This window comes from Platichthys flesus, chromosome 17 (genome assembly GCF_949316205.1).
Source record: "Platichthys flesus chromosome 17, fPlaFle2.1, whole genome shotgun sequence".
In the NCBI taxonomy this organism is placed as follows: domain Eukaryota; kingdom Metazoa; phylum Chordata; class Actinopteri; order Pleuronectiformes; family Pleuronectidae; genus Platichthys; species Platichthys flesus.
The window spans coordinates 9483199-9509285 of NC_084961.1; the positions used below are offsets into that span (position 1 = coordinate 9483199).

The 26087-nt window shown below is 43.7% G+C and overlaps 3 protein-coding genes across 8 annotated transcripts; 2 read left to right on the forward strand and 1 right to left on the reverse strand.

Moving 5' to 3' along the window:
• The first annotated feature begins 451 nt into the window (after positions 1–451).
• On the forward strand, positions 452–6931 carry LOC133971985 (ras-related protein Rab-5A). The gene is made up of 6 exons (XM_062409143.1): positions 452–661; positions 3176–3397; positions 3647–3798; positions 3979–4101; positions 4224–4317; positions 4555–6931. Exons 2-6 carry the CDS (start codon positions 3232–3234, stop codon positions 4668–4670), a joined length of 651 nt encoding a protein of 216 aa, XP_062265127.1. The 5' UTR covers positions 452–661; positions 3176–3231; the 3' UTR covers positions 4671–6931.
• Positions 6932–7404: 473 nt separating this feature from the next.
• Positions 7405–16098, forward strand: kat2b (K(lysine) acetyltransferase 2B). 5 transcript variants are annotated; one of them, XM_062409140.1, is made up of 19 exons: positions 7405–7736; positions 9566–9692; positions 9787–9932; positions 10039–10125; positions 10210–10391; positions 10475–10666; positions 10855–10958; positions 11059–11177; positions 11453–11596; positions 11914–12122; positions 12220–12346; positions 12438–12548; positions 13087–13230; positions 13348–13462; positions 13558–13588; positions 14008–14040; positions 14152–14215; positions 14318–14402; positions 14573–16098. In XM_062409140.1, exons 1-19 carry the CDS (start codon positions 7536–7538, stop codon positions 14764–14766), a joined length of 2415 nt encoding a protein of 804 aa, XP_062265124.1. In that variant the 5' UTR covers positions 7405–7535; the 3' UTR covers positions 14767–16098. The 5 variants fall into 5 exon arrangements, with proteins under 5 accessions (XP_062265124.1, XP_062265122.1, XP_062265125.1 ...); XM_062409138.1 differs by having other exon boundaries at positions 14008–14215; XM_062409141.1 differs by lacking the exon at positions 14008–14040.
• A 694-nt stretch (positions 16099–16792) lies between these two features.
• sgo1 (shugoshin 1) lies at positions 16793–20831 on the reverse strand. Of its 2 annotated transcripts, none has more exons than XM_062409183.1 (9): positions 20369–20831; positions 19897–20105; positions 19748–19800; positions 19585–19649; positions 18496–19335; positions 18263–18394; positions 17734–17904; positions 17357–17459; positions 16793–17277 (listed from the first exon to the last, which is right to left on the reverse strand). In XM_062409183.1, the coding sequence occupies exons 1-9, from the start codon at positions 20511–20513 to the stop codon at positions 17118–17120; spliced, it is 1878 nt and encodes a 625-aa protein (XP_062265167.1). In that variant the 5' UTR covers positions 20514–20831; the 3' UTR covers positions 16793–17117. The 2 variants fall into 2 exon arrangements, with proteins under 2 accessions (XP_062265167.1, XP_062265166.1); XM_062409182.1 differs by having other exon boundaries at positions 17357–17528.
• Between the last annotated feature and the right edge of the window lie 5256 nt (positions 20832–26087).

Here is a 26087-nt window from a genome sequence, read left to right on the forward strand (position 1 = left end):
ACACCAATTTGAAGAAAAATAAACCAATATATACAATGTAAATAAAACCCAATATAAAAACTCTGTAGACTAAGTAGCAGGGGAAAATTAGCTTTTAATAAACTAATTGATAAGTCGACCAACCAAGAAAATTACCTGCCAACTATTAAGATATTCTAGAAACATTTATTCTACTTTTAAAGCAACATTTCAAAATATTTGCCGCACCCATTTTCTCAAAGGTGCGGATTTGACACTTTTCTTTTAATGTAACATTCTCTGCCAATAGATCCCTTTTACCACCGAACCTTTAAATGTGCTCCTACAAAATAATGCGATTATACTTAAGTAGTTTGATTATCGGTTAAAAACACGTTATTACAGAGTATCGCCACAAACACTACGTCGTTTAACGAGACACTGCGCAGGTCCCAGATCTGGAGGCGGACGCGCTGTGTGACGTGGCGTGGGGGGCGGAAGGTCTTGTTTGTGTTTTGGTTAAGGGGAAGTTGCGAGAAGAAAGAAAAAGGAGGAGACGTGACGGGGTTGTTGAAATTGATTTTCTCGGTTCCCCCCTGCCCACCACCACCACCGGCACCACCTCATCGCGGTGTCCCTGGTCCCGTGCGTGAAACCCCACAGCGGCGGCGTTGGAAAGTTACCCCCATCGTCTGGCTCTCAGGTACGCGACGTGAATCGACAAGTTGTGCTCTCCAGCTGGCGGACAGGCTAAAGCTAGCCTCTGCTCGCTTGTCATCGGTGGGCTGATGTTAGCATAGCGCCGTGGCTAGTCGACTGCAGCTGGTGTTTGGTAGCTGCGTGAATGCAGAGATACAGGCCCCGTGTCACAGCTGAACGAGTCCTGCTCTTCCTCCTGTGTGTCGACGTGTTGCCGTTAGCATGCGGCTAACGCTGACTGCTGTGTGCAGCTGTGCGTCTGGCTAACAGCTGACTCCAGTAGCTAACGGCTAACTGGGTGGAATCAGGTCAGTGGGTGGAATGCCAACGATGCTACCAGGCTAACGTTGATGTTTGCTGAGGTTTTGACAACTCCACGTTAAATGACGTTGGCCGACCAACACAACGCACCCGCGTGACAACGACCCCTTAACAATGCGTTGACTCGCTTGTCAACATTGTCTGTAACTTTTATTTGTCTCAGCATGTCGTTGTGTGCAGTGGGGAGGCTAACGTCAGAGTGGCTACTGCAAAGGAAGCTAACTGGCTAGAGCATGGGCTAGACAACCAAAACAATTTGGAAAATGGCGTACCCCTCCCTAATGAAAAGGGAGTCGAGGCTACAGCTAACACGAGATAGTGTGTTTACAGTCAACTAACGACGGATAAACCCACATCATGTGTGAGCGTCACGGTCGTTTGTTGACAGCCTCTGACTCGAGTCCCTGAAAGGCAGTTACACTCTGCAGGTTCTTCTGTGTGTGTTTGTGTGTCACAAGTTCTGTGTTTACCCAGACGTAAATTATCTTCTCACACACACAAACGAACACATTCATAGACTTGGGAAACTCAACCTTTAGACAAGCTTGTCCCTTATTTTGTAATGAGTTAATATTTTGATCATCATGATATCTGTCAACACAGCAGCACCTCAGGTGATCAGACAACACTTGATCAGACTTTGCCAGTCTTTGCACTGTTATTTAGAATATACCCACGTAGGTATATATGCACTTGCTGTTACAGCAGTGAAACAAGGACACAATAGGCACCTGGACATTTGCACAGTTTCATAGGACAGCTTTGGAAAAAGGTGGAGCTTGGTGACAGTACATGGCAAGGTGTACGCCTCCCAGTATGATTTAGTGCAGCAGTATATTGTCATGATTAACTGTGACCTCACCGTCAACAAATATCAGCAAACATGTGACTGATAAGCTCCATGAAGCACCACTGAGCCTTAAAGCATTTGAGAGCATATGTGAGACAGACCTCTTTTAAATGTGTCCCCTGGATTAGGGAGTTTGGTGTGGGGTGCACATTGAAAGTCATTACAGTAATGTGTTATTGTTTCGGGGATAAGAGTTCACTAATCATGCACATGACAAATTCTCCCTGCCGTGTAAGATGTGTGTTTTGATTATCTCCGGACAACAGCTATTTGTGGTTTATAAATTAGTCAGCGGTTTCTTCCTAAGTCAGTTAGCAAGCAATGCATGAATGCATGGAATGTACTCGTACATGTGGGTGGAAGTCTCGTGGTAGCTCCTGAAACTGAAGGGATTGTTGATAAGTCTCAAGTCCTTCGCTGGCTGTTTCTCTATGTGTGGTTGTGGTGGGCTTCCTTTTTCAATTGCATAACGTTATTCATAAGTACGGTGTTGTGTTGGGAAGTAATGCTTTCTTGTGTGTGTCGTGAATGTGGATAAACTGTGTCAACAATGACGTCATTATACTTAAGTGAGTGCTTTACATGTTGTAAAGACGTAAGATGGAGTAAACCAGCGGCATTCAAATGATTTGAAAATAAGTTTACAAATGGGGATATGGAGGAATTCACTTTGTCATGAAGACTTAAATACACAAACATGAGCCTGTACGATGCACAACATTACAAAATGTGATACAACGGGGCTGAAGAATGGATTTTTTTGAATGACATGACTTTTAAGATTGATCACTAACAGAGAATGGAGAGCGTATTTAACTAGAGTGAAGTGCAGCCTAATGTTCCTTATGGCAATCATACATGATTTATTCGAAACAGATGATGGGTACTTGCCCTCTCTAAATTTCAAATCATATACAAATTCTTGTTCATTGCATCCTCAGCAATACTATTCAGAATTCTAGAAATGCCCCATGTTACATATTCAGGCCTGTGTTTGTATTCAGAACAATAAGGTTAATGTAGTCTGGATTTTGACCCTGAAGTAGATTCATCTTTTTTTTATGTGTAACTGTCTCATCGTATCAAACAAAGATAAATCTGTTCATTTTAGTAACTGTTGATTAGATATTAAACAAACAGGACACTGTCTAGTACCATGAGTATTTTGGTGTTACTTGAAGTTTGTCAGTGTTTGTGAAAACATTATTGTAACATAAAATGCTGGGGGCACATTTAATTCAAGCTGATTTGTTATTTGTTACATTTACTCTGAGCTGCGATGCTCGTTTATGTCCAACACGTTCTTATTGCTGTTGATAAAGCAATTTCCTCTCTTGGCTCTTGCAGTAGGCGTCCTGATAGTGAGGTTTGGCACACAGGACACCAGGCGATCTGACTTGGTCATGGCCAATCGGGGAGGAGCTACGAGACCCAATGGGCCCAACGCAGGGAACAAGATCTGTCAGTTTAAGCTGGTGCTGTTGGGGGAGTCAGCTGTTGGAAAGTCCAGCTTAGTGCTTCGCTTCGTCAAGGGCCAGTTCCATGAATTCCAGGAGAGCACAATAGGAGGTGAGCAAATAGTAGTTTTGTAATAGAATAAATTTATGTTTTAATTAAAATTATTTTGCTTTTATTCAAATAGTTGTTTTGGGATCCAAGGTTAAAATTTAGTTCTACAGAGTGAGAGTTAGTTTTACTTGCATATTGGAAATTGACAGCATTTGTTTTGATATATTAATGACAATCTCTCTTCACATGAAATTGCTATGGTGTCGATACTGATGACCTGATGCTGACTAACCTTTCCTTTCCCTGCAGCGGCCTTTCTCACTCAAACAGTGTGTCTAGATGACACAACAGTGAAATTCGAAATCTGGGACACTGCAGGCCAGGAGCGTTACCACAGCTTGGCACCCATGTATTACAGAGGAGCACAGGCTGCCATTGTGGTCTACGACATCACAAACGAGGCATGTTTGTCCACCTTGTCCTTCATGCACCTTTCCCAACATGATCTCATCTCTTACTGATGATAGTTGCCGTACATTCAGCACAACCCTTACCCTACAACAAGTTCAAATACAGCTGCTATTACACCTAGCAGTAGCATGAAGGTATTGACAAATGGAACAATTTCTTGTATTTTGCAGGAATCCTTTGCACGGGCTAAGAACTGGGTGAAGGAGCTGCAGAGACAAGCCAGCCCAAATATCGTCATCGCTCTGTCAGGCAACAAAGCTGACCTAGCCAGCAAGAGAGCTGTCGACTTCCAGGTTAGACAAGAAAAAAATGCTGTGTCTTGACACCCCCAACCTCTAATTGTGTTTCTCTTAGTGCATTAGTGTGTGCGTGTGTAAGATGTGTTAAACTCATGGTGTTTATGTTGTGTCAACAGGATGCCCAGTCCTACGCAGATGACAACAGCTTACTTTTCATGGAAACATCAGCTAAGACTTCTATGAATGTGAACGAGATATTTATGGCTATTGGTGGGTAACTCTTGAAACTTCATTCATAGATTTTGCCAGTGCATTTATAGAGTGGTAATCTGAACTAAACTAAAATAGTTAGTCCCACTAGAAGGTCTATAAAGTGTTTCTTGTTAATAAATGGTTGAGGTCAGGCTTGGATACTAGAATAGTTGACACTTGTAACTGCTTCTGCTCCGAACAAAAGCTGCAATACCTTTTTATTGTTGTTAAGTTTAGTGTTTCTTTCCATTTCAGCAAAGAGATTGCCGAAGAGTGAGCCCCAGGCTGTAGGACCAAACACCACACGCACCCGGGGAGTGGACCTGACAGAGGCCGCCCAGCCAGCCAAGGCTCCGTGCTGCAGTAACTAACGTGAAGAACGCCTTCCCTCCAACCAACTTGTACAGCAGTAGCTAATGCGACTGATGCCCTGACTGCCAGTGCAGTTACTAATGCAATGTGTTGTACTCTTATCTCCACATCTCTGAACGGCAAAACGAGAAAAGATGCCATGTGCCCAATCGTTTTTTTCAGTGTAGCGAAGTCAACTCCATTACACTGATCTCTCTTTTCCTACATCGTGGATCTGCTGGTACCTGTTGAAGCCTCCTTACCATCCACTCTTCCTTTCTGTCATCTAGCTTTTTGCGTCCATCAGTTCTTACTGATAGAATCATCTTCCTTCGAACATGTAGATGTGGGAAGTGACCACTTCCCTTTTCTTGGATAGCTTTAGACAAAAAATCAAAAACACAAATCATCTGTTTTTGTCAATTTTTTGATAATTTTTTGCTAGAAGTAAGTCAGAATAGTGTAAGCACATATCTCTATACTCACATGGCCTAAAGTGGAGAAACGGCAGCAGCCCAGCAAAAAGTCAATCGGAGAAGAGGAGTGTATTAATAATGCGAGGAAACCTTTATTTGGAATAAAAAAAAAACAGCTGTGGACTGTAGTCCTTTTAGATTCCCTCTATCTGACTGCCCTCTGCCTGTCCACGTCCTCTCCCCACTAAACCCAAAGTAGCACTAGTGTACATTCTCTTCCACCCTTGTAGGCTCTATTCCGGGGCCATGCCGGCTTCTAGCTGTCCCCAGTGGCATTGTGCAATTTTTCGCAGTCTTAAGTCTGTGAGTTTAAGTGTCAGGACCCGTGCAGAAGAGCAGAGCCCCCTGCTACACCCAGCTTTCTCCACAACAAGGCGCAGGGGGGTCTCTGAGCAACTCGCCAGTGTCACCGCCCCTCCACCTCCTCGTGCAGTGTCCTTTCATAAATCTTGTGTAGATCACCCCTCCGTGGTCATACTGGGATCTCGTGGGTTTCTGCCCTTGGATGAGTTAGTTAACGCAGGTGAACTTTACTGTGCCGTAGATATTGATGGACGGCTGCTGGGGTTGCACAGGGGCAAAAAGCTATGGTCATGGTAGCGAGCACGGGGTTGCAATATGTCTGTTTGCTTCATAATCACCTTTTGAACTGTTAATTATTTGTCATCTCTTGATAAGGAAGTGCTTTAGACACGGTCATGTGTCGCTGTGTACAAACTGGGCCTGGCTGGCTGGTGACAGATCTCATCCATTGACTTACTCACACGTGCCCGTTTATGTTCGAACACATACAAATCTAAATTTCCCCTTTGAACTCTGTGTGACCTAAACATTATTGTACATAAGTGCACACACAAATACATGTAGTCTGTTACAGTACCACCTCACAACATATTAATGTTGTATTTTTTTTGTCTACCCCCCCAACTATACATCATTGTTATATACACACGCACTCACACTCATAACTCTTTTTACAGACCTGTCTTACTCATGCCTTGCACTAATGATGCTCATGAATATATCTTGTCATTATTACAGCCAGTGTGATATAAATATATATAAATAAATATAAATATATAAATAATATACTGTAAATAGGGTGTTGCAGTGTAGTCTACCTTCTTTGATTTACCAGTGACCGGACTAATGCTTGCTAGGGAGCTGTCTAGATAATCATTAAAAAAAACTGTACAGTTGGACAAAAAAACAACAAAAAACAGCTTTGGAGTTTTGTTGCTGTTCCTTATCCACACAAATGGTTAAGTGGTAATCAGTGGCGGTCTTTATAAATGTATGTAGTGTTATAAGAAGAAAAATGAAATTGCATTTATTTAGTCATCTGTCTTGTACCTTTTTGTTTTCCCTCACAAGAAAATGATAACACTCTATTTGGATTTCACTAATGGTTTTGGTTTGTAGTGGTATCATGCTGCGATTCCTTGTCCGGCTCTCCTCCACCTGTAGTTAGATCTGAACCTCCAGAGGCTCCTCAAAGCTCCAGAGGAGTCGCACACGATACAAAACAGTTTGGTTAACCAGCCGTCTGCCCCACCATAACATCTCAGTAACCTTGTGACCATATTGTAGCAAACTTTTAACAACTGTCAACCAGGGATCGATGGTGATTCATGAGTAGATTAGTTATGAATTAACACGTAATGGGGACGTAAATTGTATGGTTTTGTTTTTTTGCCACGAACACTTAATTGCAGCAGAAAAACCTAGAAATACAAGCGTTTTACAGTACTGTTATGTAATGACCAAATAAATACTGAAATAAAGTGGATCATTTATTATTTTAATCAGGCTGTGTATATATATATATACACACATATGTTTGTTTGCATGGATCACTGACCTACCTGTCAAATTGACACTGATAAACCCTGATTGATATCTTCATTATGTCTGACATTTACCCTGTTTAATTATGCACATGGCTCATAAATCCTGATGCTGATATTTGTCCAAATGGGATGAGAAATTATGGGTTTTTCCTTTAGGGGGATTGCATTTTTGTTATCTCTCATTAAACACATTTATGTTATAAAGCAAAAAAATAATATTATTGTCTATTAAACATGGTTATTGTTGTTAATTCTAGGATTTGCCCGGTGTGGCATTAAGTGAACATGATTCACCAGCTCAGGAAACGAAGCCACATGTTTTTCCATCTGGTTTGACCTTGAGATTTTTCTCGCATTTCGTGACCTTTCCTCACTGAATTCGGGTGGAATCGGTCCGTATGTCCCATCTCAGTCCCCTAGCGGAGGAAAATGGGCCTACAGTGAGAAATTGAAAATAAGGATGAGCGCCATGTCTGATCCTCCGCTGGTGGAATAAGAGCGGACGGCTGAGCGAATATTTTCCCCGGGCCGCGGCTCCCGTCGGGGTTCGTTGCGAACGATGGCCGACAGCGCCGGGATCCAGCAGGGTTCGCCGGCCATCGGGGCCGCGGGCTTGGTTCCGGCCGCTCCTGGAGCCGGGGGGACGGAGGGCTCCGGCGCCGCTGGAGGATCCGCACGTATCGCCGTGAAGAAGGCGCAACTCCGCTCCTCACCGCGGCCGAAGAAACTGGAAAAACTCGGCGTGTATTCCTCCTGCAAAGTACGATCTACCTGCAGACTCTCTCCTAGCAGCGGTGTGAGGGCTCGCTGTTTACAAAGCGTCTGCCCTGTGCAAGGTTGCAATAGTTTACAAAATGCAAGCGCAGCAAAGGAAGCCATTGCCGCACTTCATTTTTTTTTTTTTTTTTTTTTCATTTTGCATGCACGAAGCAATTACCGAGAAGGCGATATTAAAAATCAAGTGACCTAGAGCGTCATCGTGGGCACGGGTTCAGCGCTGGGGCCTCCAGCTGCAAACTGTCCGCTGCTTTTACGATCACACTGTGTTTCTGTCAAGGTGGGGGGTTGTGAACGTAAACATTGGCTTGGCGCTGGTTCTTGGGAGTAGCTGTGCGGTGCTGTGCGCGCAGGGGCTGCATCCGTGCGTAAAGGCTTCCCCCGCGGGGACATTTCAGCGCCGCGTCGCCGGTGAGCGCACGGTGCCGAGCGGAGGGGATTTTTATTTTGAGGGGTTGAGGGGGTTCATGTAGAGTATATGATCCGCAGAGAGAGAGAGAGAGAGAGAGAGAGGGACGGGGTCTTTGTTTTGACAGGGTGACAGCTGCTGGAGGGGGGGTGGCCGAGAGGGAGGCGGAGTTTGTTGTTGTTTCACAACGCATGCGCAGTGCGGCGCTTCCAGCTGCCGGTGACAGGCCGGCTCGCCCCACCCACTGAGCCCGAGCAGTCACAACAAACCTCCATTAACTTGAGAGGGCCTTGGCAAGGTGTAAAAAAGACTGTATGCAGCTGTGGCACATTTACAACAAAAACATGAGTGTGAAGAGGCTGTGGCTGAGGGGGTAGAGCGGTCGGTGGTTCGATCTCGGTCTCAATCATTCCATCCGAATGCCATAGTGTCCATGGGCAAGATGCTTAACCCCAAACTATCAAACATAGAAAAAGTGCTTCCCGTGGATGAACTGTATGAGGGGCAATAAGCTGTACGGGGAAGTGCTTTGAGTGGTCGTCAAGACTCTGAAGTGCTACATGACTACACACCACTTACCATTAAATATTAATATTGTGATTACAAAGCAGGTAAACTACGCAAGTGGGCGACAACCTGTCAGTCATGAAGGATCGATACCTTAAACAACTCAACATGTCGATGCTCGTTCCACTTGTGAGATCTGCAGCGGTGTATCTGCACTCGCTACACCACATCTGACTGTCAATCTTATGTTGCACAGTCTACAAAGGAAGTTGTGTGTGTTTAGTGTGGACAGATTAGCAGGCAACTTGGCGTAAGGATGCAGAGATGCAGAAACGATCGTTCACGATATTCCCTCACAGCTTGATTCTTGCAACAACCTTTTCCCTGTTTTAACTAGAAACCCCTTATACCACTGCAGCCTGCACAAAATTCAGCATTTGGGTTATTACCTAGAACTAAGTGACTTGATCACATCCCACCTGTTTTATTGTTTTTTGACATTGGCTCCCAGTCTGTCTCAGGATTGATTTAAACATTTTATTCATGACTTTTAAGGATCTCCTTGGCCTTAAAGGTCATTAAGGCTTTATCTCTGATCTTTAAATTCCCAGGGTCAAGTTTCACTTCAGAATCTTGGCTGTTTGGATCCAGATCAGGGGCGTAGAGAATTGTTTTAAGTTTTCACCAATTTCCCAGGAAATATTTCATGGATCTTGTTGATTTAAACTTATCATATTTAGTCGCTGATTTCTACGAGCGTGTGCAATTTGATGCAGCTTGATTCAATTTAAAGGAGACTGTTGGGCCTTTTGAGGAGGCATGAGCTCCTCTGAGGGCTATTCTAGTTTATGATAAGTTGGATTTATGCTTGTACTAATGTAAACTGTGCTTCTTAGGCGGAAGGAGCCTGTAAGTGCAATGGCTGGAAAAGTCAGAACCCCCCTCCCACTCCCCCCCGAACTGACCAGCAGTCCAACACAGTCAACCTGCAGGAGCCGTGTCGCAGCTGCTCTCACACTTTGGGTGAGTGACCTGGAAATAAGCTAAATGATATGAGACTCATTATATGGATATATTATTCATCTTGTTATTACTTCTTGTTTTACGTTTCACCCAGGTGATCACGTGACCCATCTAGAAAACGTGTCCGAGGAGGAAATGAACAGGCTTCTCGGAATCGTCCTGGACGTGGAGTATCTCTACACGTGTGTTCACAAAGAGGAGGATGCTGACACTAAGCAGGTCTACTTTTCACTCTTCAAAGTAAGCCTCTGCTTCGAGTATTAAAGTACACACAAAACACAGGATTTTCCCCGACCCCCGTTGTGCACAAGTAAACACACGTACGTCTTTTCTGTTCATCTTTCAGCTGCTGAGGAAATCCATTCTCCAAATGGGTAAACCGACGTTAGAAGCACAGGAGAGTCCTCCGTTTGAAAAACCAAGTATTGAGCAGGTAAACACACACATTGACCTATCGCGCATCAATAGTCGGATTCCGTTGTTTCCTCATGTTTGTCCTCCTTCTCCAAACAAACAGGGTGTGAACAATTTTGTCCAGTACAAGTTCAGCCACCTGCCGTCGAAGGAACGCCAAACAATCATGGAGCTTGCTAAGATGTTCCTCAACCAAATCAACTACTGGCAGCTGGAGACGCCCTCCCAGAGACGCCAGAGGGTTCCTACCGACGACGCCGCTGGATACAAAGCCAACTACACCAGGTAGCAGCCCGAGCACACCTCCCGTCATCGTGCGTTACACCTGTTCATACTGTCCCCTGTTTAAACCGAGCTTCTCCTGTCAGGTGGCTGTGCTACTGCAACGTGCCTCAGTTCTGCGACAGCCTGCCCCGGTACGAGACCACGCAGATCTTCGGCAGGACGCTGCTGCGCTCGGTGTTCACCGTGATGAGGAAACAACTGCTGGAGCAGGCCCGACAGGAAAAGGACAAGCTGCCACCTGAGAAACGCACACTCATTCTCACACACTTTCCCAAGTAAGGAAAAAAGGAGAAAACACACAGCGACTCCCGGGATTTATCACCGTGAAATGTAAAGCACATTTCAATTGGCTTTATGTTCAAACTCACACGTAATTAACAATCCAGAACAACCACTAATCACATGTGTGCACCCGACTACCTTTTTTAACTGAGCTGTTTTTGCTGTGTTTTCTTTGGCTCAGGTTCTTGTCCATGCTGGAGGAGGAGGTGTACAGCCACAGCTCTCCCATCTGGAGCCAAGACTTCTTGGCAGGAGCGTCGGGGGGGCAGATTCCTATTCACACAGGTAACACACACCCTCGCACTCAAAACCCAAACGTGCAGAGGCATCGTTGAAGCCGACATCTGATTTTTAAACTTTTATCATCCTCTGTATTCCTTCGCAGTCATCAGCGCGCCCCCTGTGGCCAGGCCGTTGTACTACAGCACCAGTCCTGTGTCGGTGGACCCGACCACCTGTGGCAGTGTCAGTCCTGCCAGGAAAACTGTGTTGGAGTCAAATCCAGGTGTTACAGTCAAACCTCTACATGGCTTCATATCTACAACATATTCATCATCATCATCTGACTGATTTAAAACAAGATTTCTTTGCCTCTATGAATGGATGAAACTGAAAACTGGTCATAAAGTGACACCAAACACACTGACTGTGAATCGGTTTTACTACCACGCATAACAGATGGAGATGAATCCATAACAAGCTGAACTCGAATGCTTGTTGATTTCTTGTTTGGGTTTTAATGCGCTGATGATGACAAGTCCCTCCCTCTTTGCCCATGTGCTGTCACAGTGGGAGAGAAGCGTAAACCCACCGAGCCCCTCCCCCACGAGGAAAACAAGAGGCCGCGGGCGGTGGGTGACATCCCATTGGAGCTCATCAATGAGGTGATGGCAACCATCACCGACCCTGCTGCCATTCCTGAGGTAAGGGCACAGAACATCAAGGAAACGAGAGAAACAGATAGTTGGATGATAAATATCATGATGATGAAACTAAAGAGTTGACTGAAAATGTAGTGTAATCTACACAGATTTTCTATGACATATTTACCAGAGTAGTCCATGTGACAATCTGATCTGTGGGCATGTGACCATATACGAATTTAGAATTTTAGAAGAAGAAGACAACAAAAACAATGCAGCTCAAACCTTTCTAAACATGTTTTCTTCACGGGATGCAGATGCTGGAAGTAAAGGTTATAATCATGATGTATGATTTGAGGATTCTCCTTCCTGTGCAGACCAGCCTGCTGTCAGCCCACTCTGCACGTGACGAAGCTGCCCGTCTGGAGGAGCGCAGGGGGGTGATCGAGTTCCACGTCATCGGCAACTCGTTAAACCAGAAGCCCAACAAGCGGATCCTGATGTGGCTCGTGGGCCTCCAGAACGTGTTCTCCCACCAGCTCCCCCGCATGCCCAAGGAGTACATCACGCGGCTGGTGTTCGATCCGTGGGTGGAACCGTAGTTTGTCATCATCACTTATCACAGTTGGGGGGTGGGGGGGGGGTGTTGAAGAGGTGACTGAAATGCATGTTGTCAATGACAGGAAGCACAAGACGCTGTCGCTGATCAAGGACGGCCGCGTGATCGGAGGGATCTGCTTCCGCATGTTTCCGTCGCAGGGCTTCACAGAGATCGTGTTCTGTGCCGTCACCTCCAACGAGCAGGTCAAGGTGAGAGCGGCTCCGGCTTCTCAGCCCCGATCGAAACCACAGTCTCTAGTTGATCTGTTTTTAACCTCTGTCTGTGGCTGTGTGGCTGCAGGGATACGGAACCCATCTGATGAACCACCTGAAGGAATATCACATCAAGCATGAAATCCTCAACTTCCTCACTTATGCTGATGAGTACGCCATCGGCTACTTCAAGAAACAGGTAACATGCGGAGCGCATTCATTTGCTCAGTACATGCTTCTTAAATTACAGCTGCTCTGGCCACAGGACGTTCTTGTCGTCCTCCCCAGTCCCTCACATACGTCTTCCCTCTGTAAAACAAAAGCATCTAAAGTGGAGAAAGTGGAGAAAGTGGAGAAGTGGAGAAATAAACTACTATGTACGTAATGATGAAAAACAAGCATCAATGATGAATGATCCTTAGAAGCTGGAGAACATATGATGATCAATCAATATAAGCTTTAGATTTTCCCTCTACTCCTATATTTATGGGGATATCTTGGAAAAATGTTGTGATTTTCTTTTTCCTTGACATTTGACCCCTGACCGATCCGCTCCAAAAGTGAACTATTTGGAGAAACCCCCTCCAAGTTATATGAACACCACGTTAAGTGAAAATCTGTCCATGCACTTTCGTGTTCCACAACACGTGTGTTTTTTAAAATGGGATCAGTTTGGCAGAGGCTGCTGGGCCCTGTATGAACTGCTGCCAGAAAACATGTCTCCTCCTCCATCTCAGGGTTTCTCAAAGGACATCAAAGTTCCCAAGGCCAAGTATGTGGGCTACATCAAGGACTACGAGGGAGCCACCCTCATGGGCTGTGAACTTAACCCCAGCATCCCCTACACGGAGTTCTCCGTTATCATCAAGAAGCAGAAAGAGGTGTGTGTGGGTGTTTGAATTTTTAAATGAAAACTCAGAAACTTTTCAAATCTTTTCTTCTCTCTGTTCCTACACTGACCATCTTTGATTCCTCCCTCGTGTGTCTCTTTCTGTCAGATCATTAAGAAACTGATAGAGAGGAAACAGGCTGCGATCAGAAAAGTCTATCCCGGACTTTCCTGTTTTAAGGAAGGAGTTCGGCAGATTCCAATAGAAAGCATTCCGGGCATACGTACGTTACTCATACTAACCGTATTCACAGTGTATGGCATTATTTTATTTTTAGCATTTTAGATGGTGCTAATTTTGGTATAATTTTATTAACAGGTGAAACTGGCTGGAAACCAGTGGGCAAAGGGTAAGTATGACTCTTCTGTGAGAACTTCTGAGCACTGTGCCTCTGCATTGCTTCACCAAATGACTTGGCTGATGTTTTCCCCACGTTGGCATGAAGCAAGACTTCTAAATTAAGGACCGAAGATCAGTTAGCAGGCGTATTATTAAATCTCTTCGGTCAGCAAGGATACAGACAGCAATGATAGGTGTTACAGACTCTTCGATACAATGAGATACAATATGATACGATACATTATGATGTTATACAATATATGATAGGATAAAGTATGATACGATACAATGTGATACGGTGCCATAAGCTAAAATAAAATGTGATATGATTCAAAGCGATACGATGCAATGTGATACGATAAGCTAGCAATGTATACAAGACAATAATGTGCAATACAATATGATAATTGTATATTAATCCCACTATAGGCAAACATCACTTCCTCCAAGTATTGTATTATGGTATTTTCAACACTGTTTTCTTTATACTTACATTATACTTATAATACCATTATTTGTTACGATTACTATGGTGATGGAATGTTTTTGCATTCTGCATTTATTGTCCTCCAGGAAGGAACTGAAGGATCCTGATCAGCTGTACAGCACTCTGAAGACCATCCTTCAACATGTGAAGGTGAGGGACAATCGCACACACGTACACACGCACAGCACAGACAACGTATATAACACACACACATCTCTTTTGTCCCTAACATCACTCGTCTTCATGTCATAGAGTCACCCGAACGCTTGGCCGTTCATGGAACCTGTGAAGAAAACAGAGGCACCTGGGTACTATCAAGTGATCCGCTTCCCCATGGGTATGTAATCACATGACATCGAAGAAATAGACAAACCAACAAACAAACAGAACATCCCTAGAGGAGGTGGTGACAAGAGCTCTATATTCATTTGTGCACTTAATCAATTACTGAGAGTGTATGATGAAAAAAAATCTCATTTCACATTCAACTTCACCTTCTGCTCACAGATCTGAAGACAATGAGCGAGCGCCTGAAGAGCAGGTACTACACCACGCGGAAGCTGTTCATGGCCGACATGCAGCGCATCTTCACTAACTGTCGAGAGTACAACCCTCCGGAGAGCGAGTACTACAAGTGCGCCAACCTACTGGAGAAGTTCTTCTACACCAAGATTAAAGAGGCAGGCCTCATCGAGAAGTAGAAGAGAGGAGGAAGGAGGAGGAGGAGGAGGAGGAGGAGGAGTTTCTCTTCACCTCCACAAAGAATGACACAAGGCCTCTGTGGTCCAGGTTCTAAGTGATGCAGATGACAGCCGTGTGTGAAGACAAGCCAGGAGCGGGACTACTGACTCCGGAGCTGTCGGGTTCCAGAGACATATTTTGATGTAAAAGGTGCACACTGGTCTCAGATCAGCACTCTTTAATGTTTGATGCATGCAGGCAAAGATCCTGAATCGGTAGCTTAGACTGATATTTACACTGAAAGATAGGCCGCGAGGGACGGCCTCACTGACGACCCGTGAGACTGTCGCTGCCATGAAACATGACAAGAAAACGTGTGTCTTCATATTTCATCACATATCCCAGGGTCCCGGGTGGAGAGAGGAGAGAGGAAGGAGTGAGAGGAAGACATATTGAGGGGGGCAGGGAGCTTCTGTTTGTGTGGGAAGACTTTGAGAGGCAACACAGAGTGACGGCTGATTGGAGAGTCCCCGCTCATCTTTCTGACTTTGTCTCTCTCCGTCTCCGCTTTCTTTTCTTTCATCCCTTCATCTCCCTGCCTCCTCCTCCTCCTCTCAGTGGACTCAGGTAGATATGTCACATCTACTGTGTGTTACATCATTACGCACAGGTGCTACCTTCGAGGGCTGCGACTGGGAGATCAGATTTTCCTGTCTGTGGAATCGTGCGCGCCATTAATGAGGTCAAAGTTTGACTCTGATGAGTTCATCCTGCCAAAAGAGGAATACCTACTTTAACTTTGTACAGATTTTAATTATTTTAAAGCACTTATTCCCATTGTATATTTGAAATGTGTATATAACATATATTTTCTGTTTGAAGAACTAAAACTAAATAATCTTTTTTGTATAAGCCACCTAGGGCAGTGTGACTATCGAAATGCACTTTTATTTTTCCAAGTATTAGTAAACATAAAAATAATCCTCTTAAAAAAAATTGTTTGGCATAGAAATTACCGCTGACTAAGGACTAATTTAATTAACTAGAGTTTATTGTTATTTATGTGCTGTAATTTAAAAAGGAAATGCTTTAGAGAAGGTTAATTTATTCTCTCTTTATTTTTGCCCTGCAGATGGAGATTGATAACTTTATACTTTGGAGATAAATGAGCAGATTGTGCAATACTATGTAGTTTTGCTGTTTTGTAAAAAGGTGTTTGTACTTTTCAAACTTTAGGTAAATACGTTTTGTATTATGTCTGGATAAAAAAATTCTTCATGCTCTTTCTACAACTGGTTTTAATGAGATAGTATTAGCCTATTTTATAGACTGAATAAAAGAGGTGAGGCCAATTCAGCGTCTGTGGTGATTCAACTCATTCACATCAAGTCTATGCCTCAGTGCCGGCAACTCCATGTGACAATCTGGTGATAAAGATGTCTGAAGAACACCTTGAGGGAATTTAGTCAGATTTGGTATAAATATTCACTTGGCCATGAGTAAGACCTGGTTGGGTTTTGGAGGTGAAAGGTCAAGGTCACTGTAACCCTCCTCAATGCGTTATCTTAAGAATGCCTCTGAGAATCATTTAAGATTTAGCACAAATCTTCACTGACTCAGATTAAGCGATTGGATTTCAGAGGACAGAGGTCACAATGAGTCTGGATTTCTTGGTAAATCAGACCCAGCTTTTTTTTTAACTATTTAGAAACTTTTCAGCTGCAATCAAGAGAAACGGTTATACCAACAGAATAAGATAAATCAAGGTAAAAAAAAAAATTGCAATGGCCAAGATTTAACAAACAATTGATACAGCTTTGAGTTCAACCTAAACAAGTTTAAATGTGAATTCAGTTTTCTAACCTCTCATTTGAATGACGCTGATAATATAATTGTGTATTATGTAAATGAGCAAATCATGAAATTATTAGTTATTGTTGTATTATAGAGTAATGGATTTTACCCAGCCTGTCGGCCAGGTTCGGCTGGAATTGGCTCCAGCAGCCCCCCCCCAATTCTTAAAAGAAAGACATATAGATGCAGGGTAGATACAATTTATTAAAAGACACTGATACAAGCTCATATTCAGTTCAGCTCATACTGGTTTAGGTAAAATGGTATAACATTTAAAAAATCTGGTCTTCGGGAAATGAAGAAGTAGAGGAGGGGAAAGACTCAAAGAAAAGACAAGAAAATTAAGTTAAAAGTATGAAACAATGAAAAGTTAAGGGAAATCAATCTTAAACTGTTCACAGTATAATATCACGCAAATCACGAAAACAAAAAGGACCTTGCAAATGAAAATCAAACTCTATGACAGCACTTAAAAACTGACAATTCCAGCGAACACTTGAAAACCAGGTCCCTGCTTTCAGCGGCAGCCGACAAACGACTCGTTGTATTTCTCAAACGGCTGCTTGCCGCTCACGGAGCTCCTCGGGTTCTGCACTGACCTGCTGTCAGTCTTCCCCTTGAATATAGGAGAACGGAGGAACTGCAGGTCTGTGAACTTGTCTCCCCGCCGAAGTTTCCTGTTAGGATGGGATGTATTTGAGTTTTCGTACAGTATGAACATTTTACAGCAAGAGGGGCTTTAAGATGCAAACCTACCCGTTCAGCGAGGGCTCCTTGTAGTCCACCACCATGGTGCAGCGCCGCTTGCGAGCGGGGACAGGAGTGGAGCATCTGCCATCAGACGGGTACTTGCGGTAGGCTGCAGGGGACATATTGGTCACATCACACAGACTCAAGCCCCGCCCTGCTGTCCTTACACCAAGCCCACCTGTGGAAATGTGAAGGAAGATGTGACACAGGAAAGAGAAAAGGAAACAGAAGTTGTGTGTTTTTCTGTGCTTACACCCGTGAACAGAGTGCAGTAGAGACGATGCATAGAGAAGAGATAACAAGCAGGTTTGGGAAAGGAGCAGTGACTGTATATAAAGATGGATGTTCCATGTTTACACACACTCATTGGCGAATAAGCTTACGTCTCTTGCACGTCTTGATCCGCTGAGGTGTTAGATGAGTTAGGAGAGGAGGAGCGTCGCTGGTGGAATCTCTGAAGTTGTGCAGGACGTTGTCTATTCTCATCATCTCAGCTTCAACCAGAGGGCTGACAGCCAGCAAACAATCCTCCTCCACCATCTCCCTGTGAGGCTCTGGCAAACAAACATATTCACCTTTAAAACAAATGAACACTCACAAAAAAAAGTCAAGCCCCTAAATCACTCAATTTTCTTACCCCTGACATTTTTGTTCTTATGTCAGATTAATAAAGAAAACAGCCATGTTTCTCTGACAATAACACGTTGAAAAACATTTACGTAAAATGTCCCCCCATCCCAGCCCAGCAGCAAGTCCTTTACTGAGGGTAAATAGCTTATAATATAGTAATACTATCGCCACACAGGATGAGCAGATGATGAGCAGATTATTTTGTCAGTCTCCCTGTGGCATAAGATCTCAGACACTATGAAACTAGTGTAACAGACATGAGCAGTGAACATGCTTCAGCACCTTGGTGGGTTTCCTGTTCCATCTCCTCAGGGTTCGGGCTGTTAGAGAAGCTGGAATCAGGGCAGTGAGAGAGATGAGCTTTTTTCTCTTCAGGCTCTGCAGTCCTGGGACTTGAGTCCTCATCTCTAAAGACTATAAAACACAAAGCAATGATATAAATTGTTTAATTAGAACCATTAAACATCTCTTTCAAAGCTTTTACAGAAATATGAAATGAATGCCTAAGCTCTCACCAGAGATCTCCTTGTTTGGAGGGATGTTTTCTTTTTTTCTGGGCCGACCTCTACGAGTGGTGATCACTTTGGTCTTTCCCAGTGAGGTCGGTCTCCTCCTGGTTTTTTGAGGAACATAAAGGCTGTCCTCTGATTCAGATGATGGTGAAGACGAGCTTGACTCATTCAGTCTGGAGGCCTCAGGTGACGCACCGGTTTGGGCCTGCTCTCTTTGCGGAGCCTCTTCGCCGGTTGGCGTGGCCGGCTGACTGTCCTCAGGCTTCGCCCTGAACGGCGCGACATGCACCGTCTCTTCACAGTCAAAGTCAAACGTATCATTAAAGCCCAGCGACGTGTTGAGCTTGTTGCCCTGTGATGGAGGTGCTGCTTTGGAACGTGTGGCTGAACGGTCCCGACTCTTGGAGCGGGCTCTGGGTTTGGGTTTGTCCCATGGCTTCTTTAACTGGGCGCGTTCTGGTCTGCGGCCTCTCTCAGCTTTCTGTGCAGGCGCCTCTGGTTTGGGGCGGAGCTGCTGCTGGGCTTGTTTCCTGTTGGGCTGCTTTTGGTTGCTTTTTTTAAGTGGGACTTGTTCAGGGGTAGAGTGCTGAAACTCTTCAGCGTCAATGAGATCTGCGAGTTCTGATTCCAGTGCTGGCAGCGGCTGATTTGAATTTTTATCCTCAGCCTGAATAGGACTTGCTATTAAAGCCTCTAACCCTGCTGTGGAGTCGCCCCCATTCAACAACCTCTGTCCCTGCACACGCTCAGACCTCCGGTTGTTTCTCCTGTCGGTGTGCCCACGCCGTACAACCACCGAGGATGGCAAAGTAAGCTGCTTGTCACATCCAGAGGTCTGAGGCTCTGTGAAGAAAAAGACAACATCATGAATACTACACGACTCAACTTCAGGATTCGGACGATTGCAATACTTTATTAAAATACTGCAAACAGCAGCTTTTGTATAACTGTCTGAAAATCCAGAGAACAGATTATATTTGAAGTAATTTGGTAACCTGAGAACAAATTAATCTTTTCACAGCTGATAATGAGTTGACTATTGTGACTACTGTCCGAGTTTGACCAGGAATAATAGCGTATGTGTTTGTATACCTGCACTTATTGGTGAAGCTTTGCACTCAACGGGCTCATCAAGGTTCTCGCTTGTCCTCTTTCTCCTGAAAATCAAAAAGTAACATATTTTCAGTCAGAGGACTCAGGATAAAGTTTTTGATTAAAAAACTTTCCTGACATGAACTTTGCATTTTAAAGTTACCTTGCTGAATTCCTGTGGTGCTGACGTTCAACTGAGATGTTTGCAGCTTTTGTCTGAAAAGACAGAAAATTATCCATTCATAAAATGTTTAAGTGAAACCCAGTATCGGTCTCCAATGTGAATCATGGGCAAGTGGAGGCGACAGGTACCTCCGAAGCGCACGCCATCAGGGCTTCCCGCTCCTTGAGCTTCCTCTTGAGTAGCAGCAGGTGAAGGAACAGCGCCTGCTGCTCTCGCTTCAGCTGCAGGATCAGTGCGTTGGCTTGTCTCACTTTGTCCTTTTCAGACTGCAGGGCCACGGCCAGCGACTTGTTGTTCTCCTGGACACCGATCAGGATGGTGTTTGTGGACATAGCCCCTGGGAGTCAACACAATAACAAGGTCATGTGTTTGATTGAGGCGCGATACCATAATCGTCACAACACCAAGTACAGTACAATGAACACATATTTTGATTTAGGTTAAGTTATTTGAGGAAAACGTGCTGATCATCACCACTGGTGGTATTTTCATTGCTGTTTGAAGCATCTTTATGTTACCTACATCTTACAAGTACATTATAATGAAGGTTTATACATTGATTTCAGTCACATTAAGAGTGGGGGACGTGCTGATCCTCACCGCTGCTTTTGTGGCTGATCCTGGGTCTTCCTCTGCTGGGAGCCGAGGCACTGGCCAGCCGTTTGTTCCTCTTCTCCTTCATCTTCTCCTTGATGTCCTCCAGACTCTGCTGGAAGGACTTCTTCTGGGCCCGTTCCCTCACCATGGCTCAAGGCCTCCGCTCGGGTTTAAAGTGGTTTGGGGTTGTCCGGCTGATCAGCAGCGCAGCATTGTGATCAGAAGCAAAACAAGCGACTGGGCTAACCCGCTAGCTAAGTTAGCACGCGAGTGGACGTACACCGCACGGACAGTCTATCTCCGACAGCTGCAGCAGGACGTTCTGTATGAAAGCGACTTACCAGCATGTGTGTGTCGATGTGTGAATACAACTAAATGTGCTGTTTATTTTAAAATGGCAGCAGATGCTATGTTTCCTCTCCGATCGCCAGCAGACTCTCAGCGAGCTAACGTTCGAATTCTGAGCCGCGAGTGCTGATTGGTTGAAACTTCGGACGACGTCACTTCCTAAGAATGAAAATATCGGTTCGCAAGATGGCGCTGATGCACAGAGGAGGATAAACTACATTCACCTGCAAGTGATTTAATGTCCGCTGCTCATCTAAAAGCCCAGAATCAGGGAGTGTTCTAATCTAGCTTGGATAAGATGAGATAAAACTTTATTAACGTTGAAGAAGTTCTTGTGCCAGATCATTCCCCAAAGTTGCAATAAGTTAAGTTTGAAAATATCAAGTTAGGACCATTGTTTAAATATATAACAATACAAGTAAGATAAGTTCCAAAGACATGGGAAGCTACACAATAGACTAAATCAATAGGAGAAAAACAAGTAGTAGACATTTTAAGACTTGCACATGATAATGAACGTAATATTTCTCTTGGTATAAATGATATGGTACAATAATGGAGGTAAAGATATTGGCCATGAAAAAATAAAAGTAATATTGTACATGTAGAACATGATAATGAAAGATACATCTCAAACACACTATCTTTGGCCCTATATCATCTATAGTCTATAGATTTATATTTTAGCGTATATTTCCCATTATCTTAGGGCCTATATGCACAACAGATTAGGGCCTATATACACATTGTCTTAGGGACAATATACATATGATTTTGGGCCCTACTTACACACTATTTTGGGGCTATACACACATTATCTTGGGGCCTTTTTACACATTAACTGAGGACCTAGTTCATATACACTATCTTAGGGCCTTTGTATACACTATGTTATGGCCTATATACATAATACTTAAGGGTCTATGTTATCCTAGGTCCAATATCTTAGGGCCTATCTATCTATGCGATTTTAGGACATATATACACACTATATTAGGGTCTATATACACCCAAATTGGGGGCTAAATGCAAACTATATTTGGACCTATATACATACTACCTCAGGGCCTATATATACACTATCTTAGTGACTCTATACATACTACCTATATGCACTATCTTCAGGTGTATATACACCAATCTTAGGGCCTATATACCTTCATGCACCGACACAACTGTCTCCCATTAAAATCCTGCTTCGATGCCACGAGTGCCCATTCCTGCCCTTTCTCAGGTTTTGCTCATGCAGTAAATGTTCCATAAATATTGAATTACAGTGAAATACCTGGTCATGATCTAATTTTTCTTTCTCGAGTCAGAGTCAAGCAGGCATGTCTTACTTGGCAGCCCACTGGGGAAGAAACTAGCACCCTTCGTGCATGGCACTGCAGCTAATATAACATCCTTCCACCATTTTTTGTCAGTGAGGATCCAAGAAAGTGTCTGCGACAGCCTAGTGAGTGGCATATTGAGGCTGTGGAAAGGGCTTTGGTGAGGCTCGGGTGTTGTCAGTGTCGCCCTCTGAAAACAAATGACTTCAGTACGGGTGCCTCAGCTCTAAAACAGGCCTGCACTTTCGGGCAAGACCCTTGAGTAAAGCCTGCGGTTCGTTGTTGATTCAGCTTACTCCTCTCCCAGATGTTCACAATGGGATTATTCCTCTATAGGTTGCATAAGGATATGTAGCAGTTAAGCTTTATTACAAAGAAAATAAATTAAACTATATATATATGAAAATCCAGCTAACGTCATTTGATATTTTTAGAAACAGGCATGGTCTTTTGGTATTGGTTGGGGGTCTGAGTAAGTGTTGTAGGTGTGAGTGCTCTGTTACTAAGTGAGCCTTACAAAACTTAAATGACTCACTGTTTTAATAATAAGATCACTTCAGTTTCACCTAAAAGCTGCAATATTCTAGCGAAAGAAAAGTAAGTGTTACAGAGGCTCCCTTACTGCAGGGAAAGAGTGAGTGTATGCTTTGTATGCAGACGGTTATGAATTAAAAAGAAAAAATGAGTCAGGAGGGAGGTAAACAAAGAGAGTAGACAGAAAGACAGCCACAGGTTTTAGCTCAGCTTGCTTTAATGGACAAATCCATCCCACAGTCATTTCATGCCACCCCCGACTCTCCTCGTGTCAGACACCTGGAGAGAAACTTATTATCACAGGTACAGGAAAAGGACTGAAGGGACTGAAATTCTAAACGCACTGGGTTTTTTGGCAGTCTGAGAAATCAAGGCACAATAAAAAACTGACTGCGGATGTCAACACAGGCGAAGACACTGCCTTCTTCAGTATAACGGGAGCTACTAGCTGAAATATCTAATAATGTGATGCACTAATATCAGGGATTCACGAACGAATCCCTGTCCAGTCTGATCTCTGGTTCTCCCATCCCTGTCCAGACAGTGTGACTAGCCAATAAAAAGATCATCTGCTCTTCTGCCAGATGAAAAGTATTAGCTCTAATCTGTGCACTCGCCTCAGCAGGGGCCCAAAATACACAGCCCTCCATTTTTTAATATGGAAAAATGTGCATATGGTGCCATACTCACGATTTATGATAATGAAATCATAACACAGGGTCTGTAATCAACCACAAAAGCAAACCGTGAGCCAGAAAAAGCTCGGGAAATCAGATTAGACCTTGTTTCATGAATCTCGGATTGATGAGTTGCCACCTACATCATCACCACGTTTTCATTATTTCAGTTACACATGGAGAACATCAACAGCCCCAGTCCAAGACTTATAGGATAATGATACTTGTTGTAAAGATAGGAAAGATGCAGGAGGCCAGGAAATTATACTAACCGTTCCAACATGATTGAAACTGATATCATCATCAATAGCAATAAAACTCAAGTATACATCAATCAAAACATTAAATATTTATATAATAAACCATATAATTTCCACTGTATTTATATAGCACTTTTCAAGTCTTGTAGACCACTCAAAGTGCTTTAAAGTTAAAGTTTCACACACATACATATATAGCTTCTAATTGAGCACTTTTTCGATCACACTTAGTGGAACACCTGCTCCTGAGCCACAGCAACCCAAATGTTAATGTGCAAATACCCCTCCCTAAATCATATAATTCCAAACCTCGTTCTTCATTTGCAGTGTTTAGCGAGTAGTTTGCAAAGGTTTACAAAGCTGAATGAGCTGCAACACAATCCCCTAATTGTTGGGTATGGTTGTCAACCAGAGATTAACTTTAACAATATTGACAATATTGCAGAGGGATTCTAACCTGATAGCCTTTCCCTGGTGTGAGTGAGAATGAGAAGACGCCACTAAACTGCTATATCTGCAAGGTAAATACATTGGACGTAGCTAATTAGCTTAGCATAAAAGCTGGAATCAAGGAAACAGACAACATACGCACACAAAACAGGTTAATTATGGTATTTTCCAAAAATGCTTAGTTTTATATTTCTTATTTATTTCAGCATCAAGATTTCCCTCAGCATTTATTCTTATTTAACTTAATATTTGTTTGAATACTTTTCAGTTAGCAGGTGTATTTTGTTTTTTGTTTAGAGTTCCATAAAATATTTCCCATCCCTCATCTCTGTTATGTCATTTTCTCATCTGCAAATACCCATGACCATCTTAGTTTTATGACTGGGGCCAAACGCGGACGTCAAAAGGTCATATTATAGTCTTTTTCTATGTGAGCAGCGAGCAGAGCTGCCCTCACATGGCATGCACCGCTCAGCTCTGCACCTTTGTTCTCCCTCCAGGTAGCAGAGAAGGAAAAATTCCCTGAATGCAGAGTCAGGCTTTTGTGCTGCTGACATATGCTCATGTGTGCATCTGCTCATGCATGCCACAAATCTGACAGAGGAGAAGAGAGAGAGAGAGAGAGAGAGAGAGAGAGAGAGAGAGAGAGAGAGAGAGAGAGAGAGAGAGAGAGTGAAGTGAAGAGAGTGAACCTAATGGCGAGATAACAAAAGATAGATGACAAATAGTGAAGGAGAAAAGTGAAAGCTGGCGAGGGACCGAGCCCGGGAGGTAAGGGGCCAGCGGAGGTATGAATTCCAACAGCCTTTCGAGAATAGAGCATCCCACACACATATGTTCACGATCACTGCACCACACAATTAATAACAATAATAATGACTGCTGTGACAACTGGAGGATCGAGAGGCAGTGATAGATTGGATGATAATTCTTTGGAATTATTTACTTTGGAGCAGCTGTTGGTAGCAAAAGCAGACAATTTCTAATTAATCCAGTTTGGTGTCAGTCGGCTGATGGAAGACGAAAAAGAAAAGAAGAGAAGTCACGGAAAGTTGAAAAAGCTGCGATAACACAGTCTCTGACCCGACGAGCTGAGCTCAGCCTCGGAGAAAGGTCAGAATGGCCATCACTCAGAATGACAGATGATTTAGATAGCGTCGGCATTATCTGGTTCACTCACGATTAAAGTAGTTTATAGTAAAGGGAATATGCAGAGGGAGATAAAACCATGAGACAAACCATGAGACAAAATCTGAAAGCCTGCCTGACGTGTTTCAACAGCAAAAACAGCTCCTCAGATCAGGGACTGTACTTCAGCTGCAGCACATTTGTTTGAAAACTCTAGGCTTTTAAAATGCACTTTAAAATGAGATGCACGAGGCAGTAAACCTGATCAAAAAGAAAGACAATGAAGCAGGGCACCGCATTCCTGTTTTGATTTCCTCTCAGAGAAATGAAGTTGGATGGGCTGCAGCGGGGGGGGGGGGGGGGGGGGGGGGTAAATAGGTGGAAAAAGACTTCAAAGTCTCCTGAAGCCAAATACAGACTATGGATGTGTCCTTTTCATTACGTTGGCAAATACCTGAACACAGACCAAGGAATGATTGTTTCTGCATGCTGATGCTCAACACAGAGAGTTATCGGTTTGGGAGGAGGTGATGCCTGACTGCGTCTCGACACGTCACATGTCTGGGTGAACACGTACACACAGAGCAGAAAGTACAAAGATAGACGTTTTCCTGGCTTGGGCCTTAGCTAATAAATATTTTAAAACAAAGATCCATCCCACAAACTGATGAGTATTGTGATGAAATGTTGTTTATAAAAATTTTCTATTAAAATGCATGTTTCAGCTTGTGTCCTCCTACCATCCAAAGGGTAATTAGAGGCTCTAAATGAACCATTCCTGTGGATCTGAGTGTGAATGGGTGTTGGCCCTGAAATACACTCCACCGGATGAGATGTCATCTGGGGGCAGATGTGGTTTAGGGTCAACAACCAGAAGGTCCTAGGGCAAGATAGTGAACACCAACAGTGTGTGATATAAGAAGTGCAGCATACAGGTAGCGCTGTATGAATGTGCGTGTGAATGGGTGACTGTGGATTGTACAATAGGCTGTTT

What these genes read in the sequence shown, in the direction of transcription:
- LOC133971985 (XM_062409143.1), top strand. Translation starts at nt 3,232, where the DNA reads ATGGCCAATCGGGGAGGAGCTACGAGACCCAATGGGCCCAACGCAGGG. An exon ending in CCAGGAGAGCACAATAGGAG is followed by an intron (nt 3,398 to 3,646) that starts GTGAGCAAATAG and finishes CTTTCCCTGCAG; the next exon opens with CGGCCTTTCTCACTCAAACA. An exon ending in CGAGATATTTATGGCTATTG is followed by an intron (nt 4,318 to 4,554) that starts GTGGGTAACTCT and finishes TTTCCATTTCAG; the next exon opens with CAAAGAGATTGCCGAAGAGT.
- kat2b (XM_062409138.1), top strand. Translation starts at nt 7,536, where the DNA reads ATGGCCGACAGCGCCGGGATCCAGCAGGGTTCGCCGGCCATCGGGGCC. An exon ending in TCTACTTTTCACTCTTCAAA is followed by an intron (nt 9,933 to 10,038) that starts GTAAGCCTCTGC and finishes TTCATCTTTCAG; the next exon opens with CTGCTGAGGAAATCCATTCT. An exon ending in AGAAAGCATTCCGGGCATAC is followed by an intron (nt 13,463 to 13,557) that starts GTACGTTACTCA and finishes TTTTATTAACAG; the next exon opens with GTGAAACTGGCTGGAAACCA.
- sgo1 (XM_062409182.1), bottom strand. Translation starts at nt 20,513, where the DNA reads ATGGTGAGGGAACGGGCCCAGAAGAAGTCCTTCCAGCAGAGTCTGGAG. An exon ending in CACCACAGGAATTCAGCAAG is followed by an intron (nt 19,650 to 19,747) that starts GTAACTTTAAAA and finishes TTTGATTTTCAG; the next exon opens with GAGAAAGAGGACAAGCGAGA. An exon ending in AAGGAGCCCTCGCTGAACGG is followed by an intron (nt 17,278 to 17,356) that starts GTAGGTTTGCAT and finishes CCATCCTAACAG; the next exon opens with GAAACTTCGGCGGGGAGACA.